At 36.3% G+C, this 18037-nt stretch overlaps 1 protein-coding gene across 7 annotated transcripts in view; it reads left to right on the top strand.

Moving 5' to 3' along the window:
- Positions 1 to 18037, top strand: part of Ankrd17 (ankyrin repeat domain 17) — a 131885-nt gene that overhangs the window by 82429 nt on the left and 31419 nt on the right. For 5 of the 7 annotated variants that reach the window (XM_060380919.1, XM_060380915.1, XM_060380917.1 and 2 more), the window contains 7 exons: positions 3405 to 3553; positions 10816 to 10927; positions 11101 to 11246; positions 14802 to 14944; positions 15533 to 15746; positions 16239 to 16414; positions 17335 to 17497. In XM_060380919.1, the coding sequence (XP_060236902.1) occupies positions 3405 to 3553; positions 10816 to 10927; positions 11101 to 11246; positions 14802 to 14944; positions 15533 to 15746; positions 16239 to 16414; positions 17335 to 17497 (1103 nt within the window). The remainder of the gene's footprint in view (positions 1 to 3404; positions 3554 to 10815; positions 10928 to 11100; positions 11247 to 14801; positions 14945 to 15532; positions 15747 to 16238; positions 16415 to 17334; positions 17498 to 18037) is intronic. The other 2 variants (XM_060380920.1, XM_060380916.1) reach the window with 1 other exon arrangement.

Below are 18037 nucleotides of genomic sequence, written 5' to 3'. Positions count from 1 at the left end.
TTATATGGGACTAATTTTGTGAACTGTGTACAGAGTAGAATGAGATTTCATAGGTTGTAGGTCATAAAGAGCTCCCTATTAAACTGTTTTCCTTCTTCAGGAAGGAAACTTGATAAGAAAGGGAAGAATAAAGAGCACATAGTTGAATTCTGATTGCTTCCCATTTTAAAAACTCATTTGTCTTTATCTGTATTGTTTACTATTTTTAATTTTAAAACTTTTTGAAACATTATGGTGAAGTCATATATTAATATAAGGCTCATTTCTTGAAAGAAAAATACGCTGTATAGAGGTTAGATGTTTAGGTTGAAATAACATTAAGAAACAAAAACAGGTAATGAAAATTTTACATTTTTTTAATTTCCTTACCAAACTGTAGTATGAAAAATCTCTGTTAATATTAAGAGTAAACTATACTACGAAAATTGCTAGTAGTGACTAATAATAAGAATTGTAACAATCTTAATTCATGAGTATATGATTTTTACAAACAAAATCCCTGTTAATCACATCTTAATTACTTAATGACATCTGATAACAAAGTCTTTAACATTGCATAACAGTTAGTACATAATAGCTATAAATCTAAAATTAATACTATGTCCAGTAAGTTAGATCATGCTTCTCTATTATATCAGGTAACCAAAGGATTATAGAGTTAAGTGTTACTTACTGATGAAATGAAGCCTTGGTCTTTCAAAATCAATGACTGTTGGGAAATTGTTTTTAATGTGTTATCAGAGTTTACCTGATGTACTTGGGCATAGTTGTCAACAATTTGCTGTTGTAAAGTTTTTTAATTCTAATAAGAATTACAAGGTGTTTGTAAAGCAGCTTTTTCTATTGATTCATTTATTCCCAAGATTTCTGTTTGTGTATTCAAGGTTTTTCTTTCATAAAAGTTTTCTCTTACTTTTTTTTTTTTTTTAATTTTAATGAATGTAAGATTTTAGGCATTATGACAAGTTTGCTGTTTTCCAGAAAGGCTGCCACTGTGTCATACTCTTTTGTGTGAGTCAAGTACTCAGTGGAGAAAGAAGAGAATTAAAAATAACCTTCCTGTCTACCTGCAGATGATTCTTACCTAATATCTCACTCTTATTCATATGGTACACACATACATGTGTACACTCTTACATACCTTTTTTCCCTGTACTCTCATTGTTTGACAACTTCTGTTCATACTTGTTCTTGCAGTTGACTGAGGATCATTTCCCCATCTTATTTTGGGCTTCTTGTGTAATGCAATCTCATTTGGCCTTCTTCCCCCAAGCATTGACCTCCTTACTACTCAGGTCTCATTTGTTTAGGTTTCTCATATGATGCTCTCATTTCTTCTGGTACTTAGCTGGCCACATCTTCAACCTTTCTAATTCTCCATACCCACCAAGTCAAAACTAGGTAGTGGTTTGATTTCTCTTAATAGGAGCCTTTGTTTTGTCTTGATTTACACTTTTCCAGTCCTGCTGTTATTAAAACTTGTCAAGCATGTGGTTTTCCATCTCTAAATTGAATTTTAAAATGTAAAGAAAGAAAATGCTAGTAATAGAATTCCTTTAGGTACTTAGATATTTAAATTTTTTTTTCTTCTATCAATGTAAATGGTTGAATGTTAAGTGGTTACTTACTATTGATAAAACAGTTTCAAAGGCATCCCAAAGGCAGTGAGGGATTTTTTTATTATTAACTAAAAATGAAACGATCAAAAGAACCAATTTGAAACAGTCTGAACAAGAAAACTAATTGTGTACTTTAAAATATATTATTCCAGTTGGAATGTTGATTAAAATTTACACATTTGTTTGGCAATCCTGTAGCCCATTTAAAATCACTGAACAAAAATCATTGAGGGCCAAGTATATAACTCAGTTTGTATAGTGTCTATATACTCTGGGTTTGATCCCTAGCACTCCATAAAATCAGTTGTGGTGGTGCAGCTCTACAATCCTGGCACTAGAGAGGTGAAAGCAGCAATTGCAGAAACTCAAGGTCATTTTCAGTCATTCTTTCCATTTTTGAAAACCTGTTGAAAAGAAACATGTAAACAATCTTAAAAGGGGCAGATTTTATGTAATTTTTGAAATTTATGTATAGGATAGGAACTCTCAATGAAATCACTTACTCTGTAAGGCCGTATGGTGGCTCATGCCTATAATCATAGCAATCTTGGGGTAGACTCAGGAGATCAAGATTGCACGATTGACACTGTCTATAAAGACATAAATAAGACAGTGTGGAATAGTATCAGAGTTGCTTGATAATCAGTAGCACATGCCCCTTTCTCTTGATCTGGTCTTTTAATAATTCAAGTGTTTTGTTTCTTTGGTTTTTTGTTTGTTTGTTTGTTTTTCTTTTAACTTTAAGTAAACTAAAAATATATGATTCTAGAGTTTGTGTTGCTGTAATGTAGTGTATTATGTACACCTAAGGATCTTATGTAGATTTAATTGATAGTCATGTTTATATACCTCTGTTAAAAGATAATTTCAGTATTATTCTTGGCAAGATAAGTTCTTTTGCCTGGTTTTCGATTTAGCTGTATATCATAATTGTTTTCTGTCTGATATAGTTGACAATACTTGGGAAACACATACTTGTTCAAACTTAATGCAGCCGCATTCTTACTGTGTTTGAAGAGGATGTTTACACATTAACTTCAGAATTGAGTTATTGGGAGAGTAAACTCCTTTAAGCTAATACTCAGTCTGTTTTATGACTCTGTCTTTAGCATTCTCCTACTTCACGTACAGACCCTACTAGCCATTATTTAAATCACATATGTGGGTGAATTAAGATTGCAGCAGAATCCTACATAGAAAAATAAAAATCCACTCAGGGAGGATGATTGTGTAAACTATCACTATTTCTACCTAATCTTCATTTTGTTCTAAAAGTCAGTGTGACTGCTAGATTGGTTGTGAGATATTTTATTCCTCACAGAATAATTCTTAATATAAGAAAATCTATACCTGTATGAGGATCAAGCTTTTATAGTTGAGAAAACTGTTACACCAGGGTCTTCAGAGTTATTATTGCCCTGTTGTCTTGTTGTGTTAGTAAATGTGTGATGATTTAAATAGTTTGACTTTAAAAATCTTCCATTCCAAAAGTGAAGTAACTTTTATTCGTTCTAAAATATTATGTGTAAATTAAAAAAAAAATCACCTTTCCCTCATTTATTCTTGACTATTATTCCTTTTCTATGTAATTTTAGTGCATAAAATTTTTGTTTTCAGGATTATTTTGAATTAATATTTTTGGCTACTTCATTAAAAGCGAATTTTTCTTTCAGATGGATGATTATATCTTATAGGCATTTTGTTTCAAAAACTCTTTTAATACTTTTAAATATTCCTTGCTAACAGTGTTTCCTCCTTATTAAGTACAGTTATTTTGTTCAACAGCAGTCAGTGGAAGAGCATCTGCAATGTCAAACACTCCTACCCACAGTGTCGCTGCTTCTGTTTCCCAACCTCAGACTCCAACTCCAAGTCCTATCATCTCTCCTTCAGCCATGCTACCTATCTACCCTGCCATTGATATTGATGCACAGGTAAGTGCCACATTTAGGAGAGGCGGTCTCACTGGAATCACACCATCCTTAAAATGTTAACTTTCAGTGATCTTACACATCTAAGACTGCATTGTCAAAGACTCTGGGTACTATTAAGAATTAAGTTTTTTTGTTTTTTTTTAATAAACTGCCAGACATGGTGGCTAGTACCTAATCCTATCATTTAGAAGGATAAATCAGAATTGCATGAGTTCAAGGCCAGTCTGGTCCTTAGACATGGTGTTTTTGTTTGTTAGCTGTAAGTCTTACTGTAGCTTGCCAAAATACATGACTTCTGGCTAGGGAGAACTGCAAGTGTGCACCATTACACTCAGTAAGGTACCATTCATGCTTCATTAGGCTCTCTTAAAACTGAAAACCACATTTATATGTAATACTGATCAGAGTGTAGGATTCAGTAAAACATGACATTGAACATTCAGTAAAAAATGCATTATTTCCCTTGTCCTTTTGATCTTAAGACTTGTATGTGACCAGAAGTGTGTTTTGATTTTTAGGGGACCGAGAAACTTTGTGTAGGGACCTTTATGCAAAGTTAAATTATTGGCTTAAAAGCATTTTCAAATAAAATGGGCCCAAAAGAATGTGCCCAAGTGCAACTTTGACTTTACTGAATACTAGGGCATTGATGATGACTTCACTCATGATTTTTCTTAACCAATAGTCATATAATTTAATTGAGAATTTACATAAATTAAACGAAACTTTAGTGTATGTATCAAGATTTGAGCAACTGATGCCAGGTGGTGGTGATGCATACATATCTTTATTCCCAGTACTTGGGAGGCAGAGGCAGCAGATCTCTGAATTCGAGATCAGCCTAGTCTGCAGGACAGCCAAGGCTACACAGAGAAACCCTGTCTCAGAAAAACATAAAAGACAAACAAACAAAAAGATTTAACTGTGGCTCTTTGAAATATCCCTGCTTGCACTGAGTGGTGATGAGGCACACCTTTAACTCTAGCACTTTCGAGGCAGAGGGAGATGGATCTCCATAGTTCCAGGTCAGCATGGTCTACAGAGTGAGTTCTAGGACACCCAAGGCTACGCAGAGAAACCCTGTCTCAACAAAACAAAACAAATCTCTGTCTGGGGACTTAAGCTCAGCAGCTACAAACACCTGTTACTCCCACAAGGATTCCTAGTACCAATGGTGGGTCATAGTCAGCTTTAACTCTAGTTTCTGTTCATCTGGTGCCCTCTGCAGGCCTGTGAGGCCATAAGGCACTCAGGTAGTGCATATACATGTAGGCACATTGCTCACACATAGATACCTGAATCTTAAATTTAAAGCGGGGGTGTGTGTGTGTTAAAATCACTATCTGGTTTCTACTTTGAGGCTTTTAAAAACTTTTGTTGCATTTTTGCCTAATAAAGAGTTAAGTTTGTCCTGAGTGCTTACCTAGATGTAGAGAAATTATTGTACTTTTGGAAAAGATCCAACAGACAAAATGATAATTACCACACTTCTTCCTGAGTTAATTATTGAAGTTGACTTAAGAAATTTGCTATTGTGTCAAGCAGGCACTTAAATAAAAATCTTAAAAATCCTTTTTTTTTTTGTGCGTGTGTGTGTATGCAATTATGTAAACTTATTTCCTACTGAAGAAAAAAAAATTCATGAACTCTAATGCATTGAATGTTTTGGTTTATATGACCAAACTGCTGGAACACACAAATGAAATACTGAAAAATAGGTTGAAGAGCTACTGTGAGAGATTAAATCTCTCAACTGGGATAGAATGGCCTTTTCCTTTAGTTGCTGCTATTAACAGGTAGAGCAGGTACGACTTCCTGAATTTGATCCCTAGTACAAACTGGGCATAGGTTTTATTAAGCAGTAAATAAGATTCAGCGTGGATACCCCGGAATTAATTATTTTTCATTGTATGCAGTTTGACTCCTGTAGACACATAAGTGTAAGGAAGGAGCAGTTGTTTTTCTGATGATCTTCTTTTAAATACTTGTTGTAGCCTCTTTGTTCTCACATGTACATCATATGTCTCTGAACTTCCTGTCTTGTTACTCTTTAGCTCCTATGGACTTTTCTCAAATTAGAAATAATGTGAGAAAACTTAATAAAAGATTTTAGCATACATTATTTCCATCTGTTATTATCTACTCAAAGATGTGGATGTGGACTGGGAATGTGCCCCAGTTGGTAGAGTACGTGCCTAGTGGGCACAGAATCCTGAGGTTGGATACCCTAGCACCATATTAAACCTCGTAGGATGGTATTTACCTCTCTTTCCAGCACACAGGTTGAGTCAGGAACGTAAAAAGTTCAGTGTCATTCATTGGTGCATAGCCTGTTTGAAGCCACCCTGGGTCACATACATTTAACATATTTAACAAAGTTTAACATCAAAACTTAATTATAACTGAATGTGAGTTATGGTTGGGTATCACAGCACTAGGAGGAGGATTCTTCTGAGTTGCAGGTCAGTATGGTTGTCTCAGTACTACTTCCCCCAATGCCCAAGAAGGGAAAACAAAATTGAAAAGTATGTGAAATTGTGCTTTACCTTCAATTGCCTAAATGTTAGGTTTCTCTTTCTCTGTTCTTCCTGATTTTGGAATCAAGAGAAAGTTTCAATTATTTATAGTGATATGATTGATGAAGTCAAGGGAACTTTACTATATGTGCTATACATTAAGGCCTTATACTGCGTTTTGGGAATGTTCTCATGGCTAGCATCCCAGCATTTGGAAGTCTGCTGTCACTGTGTCCTGTTATATATATATATATATATGTAAATATACATATTTAATATATATAATTTAATGTTCATTGGTGTTTTGTTCATATGTGTTTATATGGGGTATCAGAAGCCCTGGAATCAGCGTTTCAGATAGGGTGAACCATAGTATGTTGTGCTGGGAATTGAACTCTGGTCCTCTGGAAGAGCAGCCAGTGCTCTTAATCTCTGAACCACCTTTCCAGCCCCATACAGCTTTTCCTTCCTTTGTTTTTCTTTTTTCTTTCCGTGTTTGAGACTTTGCCTTAGGAACTTGATGAAGGAGTAAAGTCTGCCTGGCCAGTGTGGTAGTAAGTCCTTAAAATATCCTTGTTGTGCGTTATCTCTCAGACACTCTTCCTGCGTGCTGTCAGTCATTGTTCATTCCAGTTTTTATCGATGGGTTGTAAAGCAGGATAATACCAGCTTGAAATTGGGTAAATGTTTGCTGGATAGAAGTAGTCCTCCAGAACATTACGTTCTCATGTTATTTTTAAGTTTTTTTTTCCACTTATTAATGAAAAATGAAATGGGCCTTCTTATAACTAACTTCAGTTCTCTAAGGAATTTGCCAACTGTCCTTACTCAGCTTCAGTTTTTTTTCCTTTTGATTTCTCAAAAAGTGTGTGTGTGTGTGTGTGTTTTAAATAGTTTGAACTTAAATTTCAGTTGACTCTGTATAGTGCATTAAGATTCTGTGGAATGACCTATATTTAACTTTGTCAACCTGAAATTATTGAATAGAGCACTTGAGGAAAAATGATGCTTCACATTAATTATTTAAATTCATGCTTTATAATGAGGGAAAATTATTTTATTGACACCTAAAATTTTTTTAGATTTTGCATATTATTTGTGTGTTTAAGTTGGACATTACTATTGTAATTTACTCTCATGTCTCCAAAGAATTTTTAAAACTTACCTGTAACCTAAATCTATCTGTAGATTGCATATAATTAACAGAGAGAGCCTTTAGCACAGGTGTTTTAACAGTCTCACTCAGAATACTGTTTGATGGGCTTTCTGATGCAATTGATTATCTGCAATGTCCTTTTAAAACTGCAATGTCCTTCTTGCTCTTTAAAAGCCTATCTCTAGCAGTTCCCAGTTTAGTGTCGCCATTAGAAAGTTGTTTTAAATATGCTTTTGTTTCCTTTTCTCTGAAATGAGGCAGTTTCTTTTCTTTCTCTTTTTTTTAAATATGAAACTTGAAATGAAGATCATATACTGAAACCCAGAACTGTCACTTATTGAAGTTTCATGTCCTTCTCCATTGTTGTAGTTGGTGCATCTCTCCCTTGTGGCCATCCCTGATCTCTGCAGTCAGTGGCTCTGTCTCTGCCAGCTCTTCTGCAGAGCAGCTTTTGCGGCTCCCTCTCCAGCACTGACTAGTAGGCTTTTTCTCATTTCTTGACTCTTGATCATTTTTACTTTTTGTCTTATTTTTAGTTTTTTGTAATTGAAGTTATTGGGAGAGTATGGCTTCTTGTATTATGTAAATATTATTAAAGAAGAACATTATAAATATTTAAGTCTGTACTAGTAATAGTCTTTGAATTTGTGACCTTTTACAGTTATAGACATTGATTCACAGTTCAGTTAATATTTTCTGGACAAAATATTACATGTAGGTCAAAAATGAAAACATAGCATGAGTTCTTTAGCTTTTCAAAAAATTTATGGGCTGGCCATAGTGTACCAATTTGTTTGTTATTTTTGTTTTAGATTTTTTGTTGTTTTTTTATTTCAAGACAGGGTTTCTCTGTGTAACCTTGACTGACCTGCACTCACTTTATAGACCAGGATGGCACAGAACTGAGAGAGATCCGCCTACCTCTCCTCCTTGAGTCCTGGTATTACAGGCGTGCACCGACATGCCCAGCAGTCTACCAGATCTTTAATTCCAGAGTTTAGGAGGCAGGTACAGGTGGATCTCTTGAGTTCAATGTTAGCCTGGTCTATATAGGGACAGCCTGTCTCAAAAACAAAGACAACAATTTAAAGTCTAACGAGGATAAAGAAAACAGTATGTCATGGAGATATATACATGTTTTCGAAGAGGAAATATGGGTTGCCTAACACAGTGGCATACGACTACAATTCTGCTCTCACTGGGTTAAGGCAGTATTGAGTTCCCAAGCCAGCTCCAGCTACGTAGTAAACAACTTTCAGGACACAATCCTTGGAGACACATAATTTAAAACATTTAGATACACGCAGAGCTTGATGGCACACACCTTTAATCCTAGTACTCAAGAGGCAGGAGGACCTCTGTGGTCTACATAGGAAGTCAGCCAAAGTCTTTGGATTGAGACCAGCCCCTTAAAAGAACAAAACCCACCATACTATCCTGGGAGGCAGAGGCAGTGGACTCTGAGGTCAAGAACAGCCTAGTCTACAGAAAGCGTTCCAAGAGAGGACTACATAAAGAGACTATTTCAAACAAAACAAACGAGAGAAAGAGAAAACTTATTTCTGAAATTTTGTCATAGGTTAAACCTTAGTTTCGATATGTATGTTGAGTTTATAGGCAAGAGTGATTGCATCAGTTTACATTTTCTGAGATTGGTTTTAGTATTAAAAGATTCTCATTATAAATGCTTCTTCAGCCCAGTTTGTCAGCCTGTTAAAATACTTCTCAGTTTTATAAATGGATTTATGTTGGAAATACTTTTACTTATACTTAAATCTAACTAAAAAAAGTACATTCATATCTTCATTTGTCCAGACTATCTGAATTTTCCAAACTACCTAAAATGTTTTCCAATAGTCAGACTGATTTATTAAGTTAAAAAAATTGGAAAATTGAGGCTGGCAGATTGCGGAGTTTGAGGAGACTCACATACAGTACACCTTTTTCACACACAGTACACCAGACAAGCTAGAGCTGTATAGTGAGATCCTATCTGTCTCAGAGGCCAGGCTTGGTGTTCACCTTTATTCCCAGCATTCATGAATAAGCATCTGGATGAGTAGACACCCTCCTGAGCTACATAGTGAGGGCCTGTCTCAGTCAAGAGTTGTAAATCTCTTAATACCCCTGCAGCCATATTTAGTCATACATCATTCCAGAACTTAAATTCTGCAGTGCCACACCAGGATTACGGTCTTTATTTTTTAAAATATAGTGCATCTCACACGTGTTATTTCTTAAAGAATTTAGGACCCTTATTTTTAAATATGGCTAAGTTGAAAACAATTTTTGTTTTGTTTTGTTTTTTTGACTCAAGAGTTTCTTTCTATAACAGCCCTGGCTGTCCTAGAACTGGCTTTGTAGACCAGGCTGGTCTCTGCCTCCTAAGTGCTGGGATTTACAGTGAGTGAAACCATACTTGGCGCAATTTTTAAATTTTAAGTCTTTCCAGCTTTATTTATTTATTTATTTATTTATTTATTTATTTATTTATTGTGGGTCCAAAGTAATTAATTTAGTCTGTATAGAGGACTCTACATGGTTTTCTGTATGTTCTGAAATTTTTCTGTTCTAGCTAGTAGGACCTGTATTTCTGGCCCTGTGTTCCCACTCTTGTTGTTGTGCCTGGTCTTTTCTGGTGGTCATTCTTGCCCTCTGGTAATTTCCTCATGTACTGTACATGGTCTGGTGAAAATGAGCTGAAGACATCAGAGGAACTCTCTACTTATCTCCAGATCACTGTTTGGTAGTCCTTCAGACTCTTCTCAGCTGGTTCTGGGCACCTGCCCTTCCTACATTTGCATTCCTACATATTTGTCCTTAGCAATCAATGTTCTGCCCTGCATCTCTCAAAGAGCTTGTGTGTGTATTTATATGTATTTATGTGTGCGTGTGTACATGTGTGTATGTATATATATATTTATTTATAGTATGTAACATGTATATATATTTATATATAACATAAATGTAAATATAGCACATATAAATTTTAGGCCAGGCATGTTGACATGTGCCAGTGAATCCTTAGCAATAAAGAGGAAGAGGCTGAAAGAAGAAATGATACAAGTTCAAGGCCGGCCTGGGATACATGAGGTTCATCTCAAAAGTATGAACAATGTTATTTGAAATATTAAAAAAATGTTTGAGTACTATTGTGACCTTAGAAAGGTCACTTGCTGAACCTAGCATATGGAATAGGCTTGTAATTTCAGCACTCCAGAATTGGTGGCAAGGTCATCCTCAGCTAAGGCAGATCTGAGCTAGAAAGTTTCAGAACCATTACCCCCAAAAAAGAAAAGGGGAAAAGGAAAAAAAGAACCCATATATTGGCTACTTATTGGTGGAAGGTTTATTAGGAAACCACATACCATCCAAATATTTCATGTAAGCCCGGTTTGGTGGCAGGTGTTTATAATCTCAGTACTCAAGGAGGCCTGAGGCCAGAAGGTCGTGCATTCCAGCCTAGCCTGAGTCTTGGAGCGTGATGTCCTGATACAGTAGAGTGGCACGTAGAATCTGTTTATCATTAGCACTTAGCAGTTCCTCAGATAAACTAATTACACTGATGTTTTTGTTTTGCTTTTAAACAGACTGAGAGCAATCATGATACTGCACTAACGCTTGCCTGTGCTGGGGGCCATGAGGAATTGGTACAGACACTACTAGAAAGAGGAGCTAGTATCGAGCACCGAGACAAGAAAGGTAGCCCTGAGTTTTGTTAGCTTCACTTTATGGAATGTTTATGGAAAATATGTAATTGGAAGCATCTTATATCCACATACTGATACTTACATAAATTGGAAAACAGTTGTTACTGTTTCTTTGCTTAGCATATAGTAAGATCATAAGTTTTTTTGGGGTTTTTGTTTTTCCAGGTTTTACTCCACTTATCTTGGCTGCTACAGCTGGTCATGTTGGTGTTGTAGAAATATTGCTGGACAATGGTGCAGACATTGAAGCCCAGTCAGAAAGAACCAAGGACACACCACTGTCTTTGGCTTGTTCTGGGGGCAGACAAGAGGTAATATTTTCTCTTATTCTGTTTACCACATCTGTACTCATGTATTTGTACTTCATATAGGATTATTTTGCCTATAAGACTGATTGAAATTATTGTGTATTAGCAGAAATATGGTTAGTATACTATTTACAGAAAATTATGTATTGTATATAATGCTATTAATCTAAAAGTAGTACCTGCTGTAAGAATCTTGTGTATTGCATGTATGTCAAGAGAAAAAATTAAGCCGTTCCAGATGAGATTTGTGAGTTCCTGATGTGCAGCACCTGTTTCTTTTCTGTTCTAGAATTTCATGCAGACCAAACAACTGAAGTTGATTGTGTAGGCCCAAGAATGTAAGACTGCACTCAGTTGTGTTTCTGTGGAGTTTAGTCATTAGCTTCTTAACCTAGGTTTTTCTTCCCTCAAACTTTTATAGGAGATAACAGACTAAATCTGTATGGATTCACAATTTACCAAATCTACATCTAGAAATTGCCCTGTCATCCATCTTCCTTCCTTCCTTCCTTCCTTCCTTCCTTCCTTCCTTCCTTCCTTCCTTCCTTCCTTCCTTCCTTCCTTCCTTCCGTCACATCAGATTCTTTTTTTTTTTTTTTCTTCTTCTTCAAAGATAGGGTTTCTCTATGTAGCCTTTGCTGTCCTGGACTCCCTTTGTAGATCAGGCTGTCCTTGAACTCCCAGAGATCTGCCTGCCTCTGCCTCCCTGAGTGCTGGGATTACAGGTGTGCAGACGCTGCGCCTGGCTCCATGTTTGTTTCTTTTTCAGCCTAAAAAGGAGCTTGTTGAATAAGACTGACAACTCCAGGTGAAAGGAGAGAAATTACTTTCTAAAGTAGTCGCATGACCTCCACGTGCTCACTGTGGCATATGTTCCCACATTTGGTCACAGACAGTAATAAAATTATTTTTCAAAATACATTTTCTCTCCTTTTTCTCCATCCCTTCAGAGTTATCTTAGACTGAATCAGCTAAACCCTCAAGGTTATCAAAATTAATAAATGTCAAAATTTTTATCAAAAGAGTGGGAAATGTAACAAAAATGGCAGAAGTATGTGAAGAAGGTAGTGTTCCTTCACATTGCAGATTAGAAATAAAAACATGATGTGTATAAGGACTGTTGGACCTATTCTGTTGTATTGTTTCTTCCATTTGTTTCATCTCTAATTCACAGTGGGGGTGAAGAAAATCTTTAAAAGGTAGCAGGCTATGCTAGCCCATGTCTTTAATATTAGTCCTCTTTAGTATAGGCAGAGGCAGGCAGATCTCACATTTGGAGACCAAGTTGGTCTTTGTAGAGAGTTCCATCCAGCCCATCCACAGAGAGAGTGCCTTTAAAAAGCAACAACAACAACAACAACAAAACCACCCCAAAACCCAAAAACTTGTGTTGTAGTGTTCTAATGATATGAAGAGACATTGGTCATTAAGACAAAAACGCTTATTATATAAGAAAGCTTTTAATTATGGGCTGCCTTACACTTTCAGAAGTTTACTTCATTATGGTTATAAGAGAGAACATGACAGCGTGAAGGCAGACATGGCGGTTCTACATTCTTATCCATAGGCAGCACAAAAAGAAGACCTTGGCCTTGGCATGGGCTTTGGAAACCTCAAAGCCCACGTCCAGTGAAACATTTTCTTCATCAAGACCACACCTTCTACTCCCTCTCAAGTAGCACCACTTTCTTATGACCAAGTGTTCAAATATATGAGCCTGTGGAGGCCATTGTTACTTCAGTCACATCAGATTCTTAGCAATTCTAGGTAGAAATGTGATGGCAGATTTTTTTTTGCAGTTAAATACTTCTAATTCCAAATGATAATTTAGCTTGAAGTAGTATTTCTTGTATATATTGACAATTATTTTGGTTTTGAATTAAAGAAATAAATTAACCTCATTTACAAACAGTAAGCCAGCTGGGCCGTGGTGGCACACGCTTTTAAACCCAGCAAGAGGGTCTACAGAGTGAATTCCAGGACAGCCAAGGCTATACAAACAAAACTTATTCAAAAAAGACAAAACAACCCCCTCCCATTCTCCTCCACCCTCCCAAAAAAAATCCTTTTGTGAGCACGCAGTCTGGAGACAGTGTCATTAGTAACATGATTGACTAGCATATTTAAGAATGGGTTTCATTCTTAGTACCACAAAATACTAACCAATGCAAGATAAGTAACAATTTTTCTTTCTAGTATAAAACTTTGCCTATAAGCACTTTCCTTTCATCTGGTGTCATTAGAAAGGTAGTATGACATGGAAAAAATTAATTCAATATAAAATTATAGAAACATTGCTATTAGAGTTGCTATTACAGTTACATAATGAAATTGAGGAAAACACAATTGTGCCAGTATTTATTTTTGTTTTATTATGAGACAGGTACTGTAGAGCACTCAAACCATTTAAAACAGACATGCCAGCTTATTTCTGTTATTGGTTCATGCCTGTACCCCCTGGACTTGGGAGGTAAAGGCAATAGGATTGGTGTAAGCTTGGCCTATATAGTGGTTGGTCATGGCTCTATAATATAGTAAGACAGTGCCATTAAAATAATACAGAATAGGTCAACAGATGGCCCAACATGTAGAAATATTTAGCACCATTCCTGACAATCTGACATTGATGTCCCACACGCATGGTGATTAATGAAAGTAATAAGAAAAAGAAAAAAAAAACATGAAATGGCTCATTGTGCCCTGTTGTACAAGAGACCCGACCTCACTGAGGTGGAAGCTAAGAATCACCTCATGGAAGTTGTTCTCTGTCTTCCACGCACATTCCATGTGGGCCTTTCCTGACGTTAATGCAAGTAATCTTTTTCTTTAAACAAATAAGGTTTTAATTGATACAACTCTGAATGGCTAAAATCCTCCTAATACTGAGCATTTGGCTATCAGAGAAATTCACTTGAGACCCAGCAGCAGCGCCAGCCAGAATGGCATTGTTTGTGGACTATAACTAGTATAACTGCTCTTGGAATCATTCCTCAGTGTCCTATAAAATTATACCCATGGACCCATTACTAGGGAAGATTCAGTGCAGTGCCCACAGGCATAGATTAATGTTAAGGTTATTAAGGTGGTCAGGATATGGGGAAATTTTTTCATTAGTTTAGCAACAACAATAAAAAAACAGGGCAGTCAGGCAGATCTGAGTTTGCCGTTAGCCTGGTTTACATAGTAAGACCTTGTGTCCAACAACAACAAAAGTGTTTGAGGCTTTTAAAAATTTAATGCATTTATATGTACAGATAAAATGAATCTTATCTCATTTTCTTATAAGTATGAAAGTAACAAAAATACTCATTTCTGAATGACCTTAACAGAACATACAGGATCTGAATTTTCTGTGAGCAGTAGATTTCTAAGTGTATTGTTTTTTGTTTGTTTCATTTTTTCTTTCTTTTTATTTTAATTTTTATTTTTTTAATTTGAGTGCTTTTTGTTGGCTTCTGAGGCTTTTGTCATTTGAGAGCTTTCTCATTTTATATACCAGAAATAAAATCAGAAATATTTGCCTTTAGAAATCATTTTTCTTATCTTTTTCCCCCGCAGGTGGTAGAGTTGTTGTTAGCTCGGGGTGCAAATAAAGAACACAGAAATGTTTCTGATTACACACCTCTAAGCCTGGCTGCTTCTGGTGGCTATGTGAACATCATCAAAATACTGCTAAATGCAGGAGCTGAGATCAATTCAAGGCAAGCTTTACTTTGTCGATCCTTTACTCAGAATATCGTGCTATACATATGTGGAAATACTGTTTAGTGGTATAAAATTATTATAATTTAAAATAAAAAATTAAGATAATGTTTTGTTCACATATTTAAAATGATGATACACTAAAAATACAAACTACTTTTTTTAGGGTACCAAAGGCAACATATTATCATTGTTAGTGTTTACTAAACACACAGATAATTGCTTCATTGTCATAGGATACAGAATTCGCTCACTAGATTGTTATTATGTGGCATCTACTAAAAGTTCTATGAGGAAGTTTTAATATCCCAAAAGATGTAAGGCCTGATAAAATTTTAAGTAATCCTACAGAAACAAGAACTGGGTGTAATTACAGATTACTCTTGTAATTGATGCACTGGGGAGGTTGAAGGAAAAGAATCAGGAGTTCAAGGTCATTCTCACTCACCATGGGCTGCAAGATACTCTGTTCTAAAAAAAATGGCAGAGAGAATTTTATATTCAAGGGTTTTTAACAATCATTGCCTCCTCTCTGCTGGGACACACAATGATGTTTCCTTTTGTTCCCCCATATTTTTCATGCACAGAACTGGCAGCAAATTGGGCATTTCTCCACTGATGTTGGCAGCTATGAATGGGCATACGGCTGCGGTCAAGCTCCTTTTAGACATGGGTTCTGACATAAACGCTCAGATAGAAACCAATCGGAACACTGCCCTTACTTTAGCTTGCTTCCAAGGAAGGACTGAAGTGGTTAGTCTTCTGCTCGATCGAAAGGCAAACGTTGAACACAGAGCTAAGGTAAGAACAATACTGAAACTTACCAGTTGTCTGTTCTTTGTTATTGTGACAAAATAACAGAAAAATTTAAATAAGGAAAACAGGTTTACTTAAGAGGCTATCTTTTCATTACTGTTTAGTCACATTAATCTACTATATATAGTTAAAGTTATTTCTCAACGTACGAAAATACTTGGGATACTTTTTTATAGGTATCAATGACAGATTATTCAATGAAAACAATGCATTTTTCAAGGGCAGCATACATTATCATTCACATCAATGGACTTGTATCTTACTCAAATCCTGTTCACCATACCACTGATCTTAGGTGGAATTAATGTTTTAATTGACTAACTCAAACCATTATCAGTACAGAGATTTATGAATCTGTAGAAACTATATCATATTGCTCCCTCAGATTGTTAACATTTTGGCTGTTTCTGGTCTCTTCCATAGTTTTTTTTTCTTTATTGTTTTTTTTTTTATTTATTTATTTTCCATTAAACCTAGACTGGCCTCACACCACTAATGGAAGCGGCCTCTGGTGGGTATGCAGAGGTGGGCCGAGTTCTTTTGGATAAAGGTGCTGATGTTAATGCCCCTCCAGTGCCCTCCTCAAGAGACACAGCTTTAACCATAGCCGCAGATAAAGGGCATTATAAATTTTGTGAACTTCTCATTGGCAGGTATGTTATGCGTATATCCTTTGTGTATGAATGTCAGTGTTATGATTTTCTGGTCTCTGTTGCTTTGTAAGCTGTAAAAAGTCAAATGTAACTACTTCTGTAACCTACATGTTCCTCTTTTCTTAACAGTGCTTTTAAGTTGACAGCAACTGTTCAGTGTCAGACAGGATCAAGAGGAGTTGCTATTTGTAGTTGGAAGCTGCCTGCTGGTTTTCCAGAAGAATGCTTGTCACTTTTGGCTTTTGGACTTGAAATTTTTCTTATTTTTGTCTGTGTTGTGCCGCATGCCTTTAATCTCAGCTCTCGGGAAACAGATGCAGCTGTATCTCTGTGAATTAGAGGCTACCCTGGTTTATGTAGTGAATTCTAGGACAACCACTTGTTTCTGACTACTCTTAACTGTTATTACCAGTTATTCTTTTTGTTTGTTTTTGTTTTTTTGTGAATTTTGTTTTTGTTTTTTGAGACGCAGTTTCTCTGTGTAGCTTTGGCTGTCCTGGAACTCGCTCTGTAGACCAAGCTGGCCTCAGTCTCACAGTGATCTGCCTACCTCTGCTTCCCTGAATGCCGAGATTACCTACTTTGCTAACTGGACGCAAAAGCTATATTTCTTTTGTCTATGTACTATAAATATGTGAATACAAATACTGTGAGGTGAATATTGCCTCAGACACTTTATTTCAGATATTTAATGTGTGGTATTTGCAGAGTTCAGAGTTATGCAGTGAGTTTGACAATAAGGAAAGCATTTATTGAATATATGAGTATTTAATTTGTTAGAAAGACTCAGTAATAATACAATTCTTAGAAAAATTCATTTGTTCTTGATTATTTACCTTTCAAAATTTTCACAGCAGTTAGATTTTTACTGCTGTACCTGTCATTCCATCTCATAAGAAAATGCTGTCTTTCATTTCCAGGGGAGCTCATATTGATGTGCGTAACAAGAAGGGGAACACTCCGCTGTGGCTAGCAGCAAATGGTGGACACCTAGATGTGGTTCAGCTACTGGTGCAAGCAGGTGCAGATGTAGATGCAGCGGATAACCGCAAGATAACGCCTCTCATGGCTGCATTTAGAAAGGTATTGCTTTCATCCTCATTCACTTCCTCTGCACATGGCCAGTTGTACTATGGAGACCATGGCTTAGTGATTATTCTAGACTCATTTTTATGATTTAATAGCTGTGAGGAAAGCAGTAATACTATGTACATATTAAATGCTTTACTGGCAAACCAAATCCATCTAGTGTTTCAGAAACTCTGTGAATGTGATTTGTATTGGACATCAAAACTAAGGATACTTGTGAAAAGATATCCTAGGCTTCTTAGCCAGATGACTCAGTGGGTAAAAATGCCTGCCATCAAGCCTGGCAACCAGAGAATGACTTTTGGAACTTAGAGAATGGTGAAAGAAGAGAACCAACTCCGCAAAGTTGTCCTCTCACTGGGCATTGCCTTACGGTTTTATTGCTGTGGAGAGACACCATGACCTAGGCAACTCTTATAAAGGAAACATTTAATAGGGGCCGTCAGAAGTTCAGTCCATTGTCATCATTGTTGGAAGCATGCAGGCCGACTTAATGCTGGAATAGCCAGGAGTTCTATATATCAATCAGAAGGC

Source organism: Meriones unguiculatus, chromosome 3 (assembly GCF_030254825.1).
Source record: "Meriones unguiculatus strain TT.TT164.6M chromosome 3, Bangor_MerUng_6.1, whole genome shotgun sequence".
Classification (NCBI taxonomy): domain Eukaryota; kingdom Metazoa; phylum Chordata; class Mammalia; order Rodentia; family Muridae; genus Meriones; species Meriones unguiculatus.
This window is presented reverse-complemented; position numbering and strand designations above follow the sequence as displayed.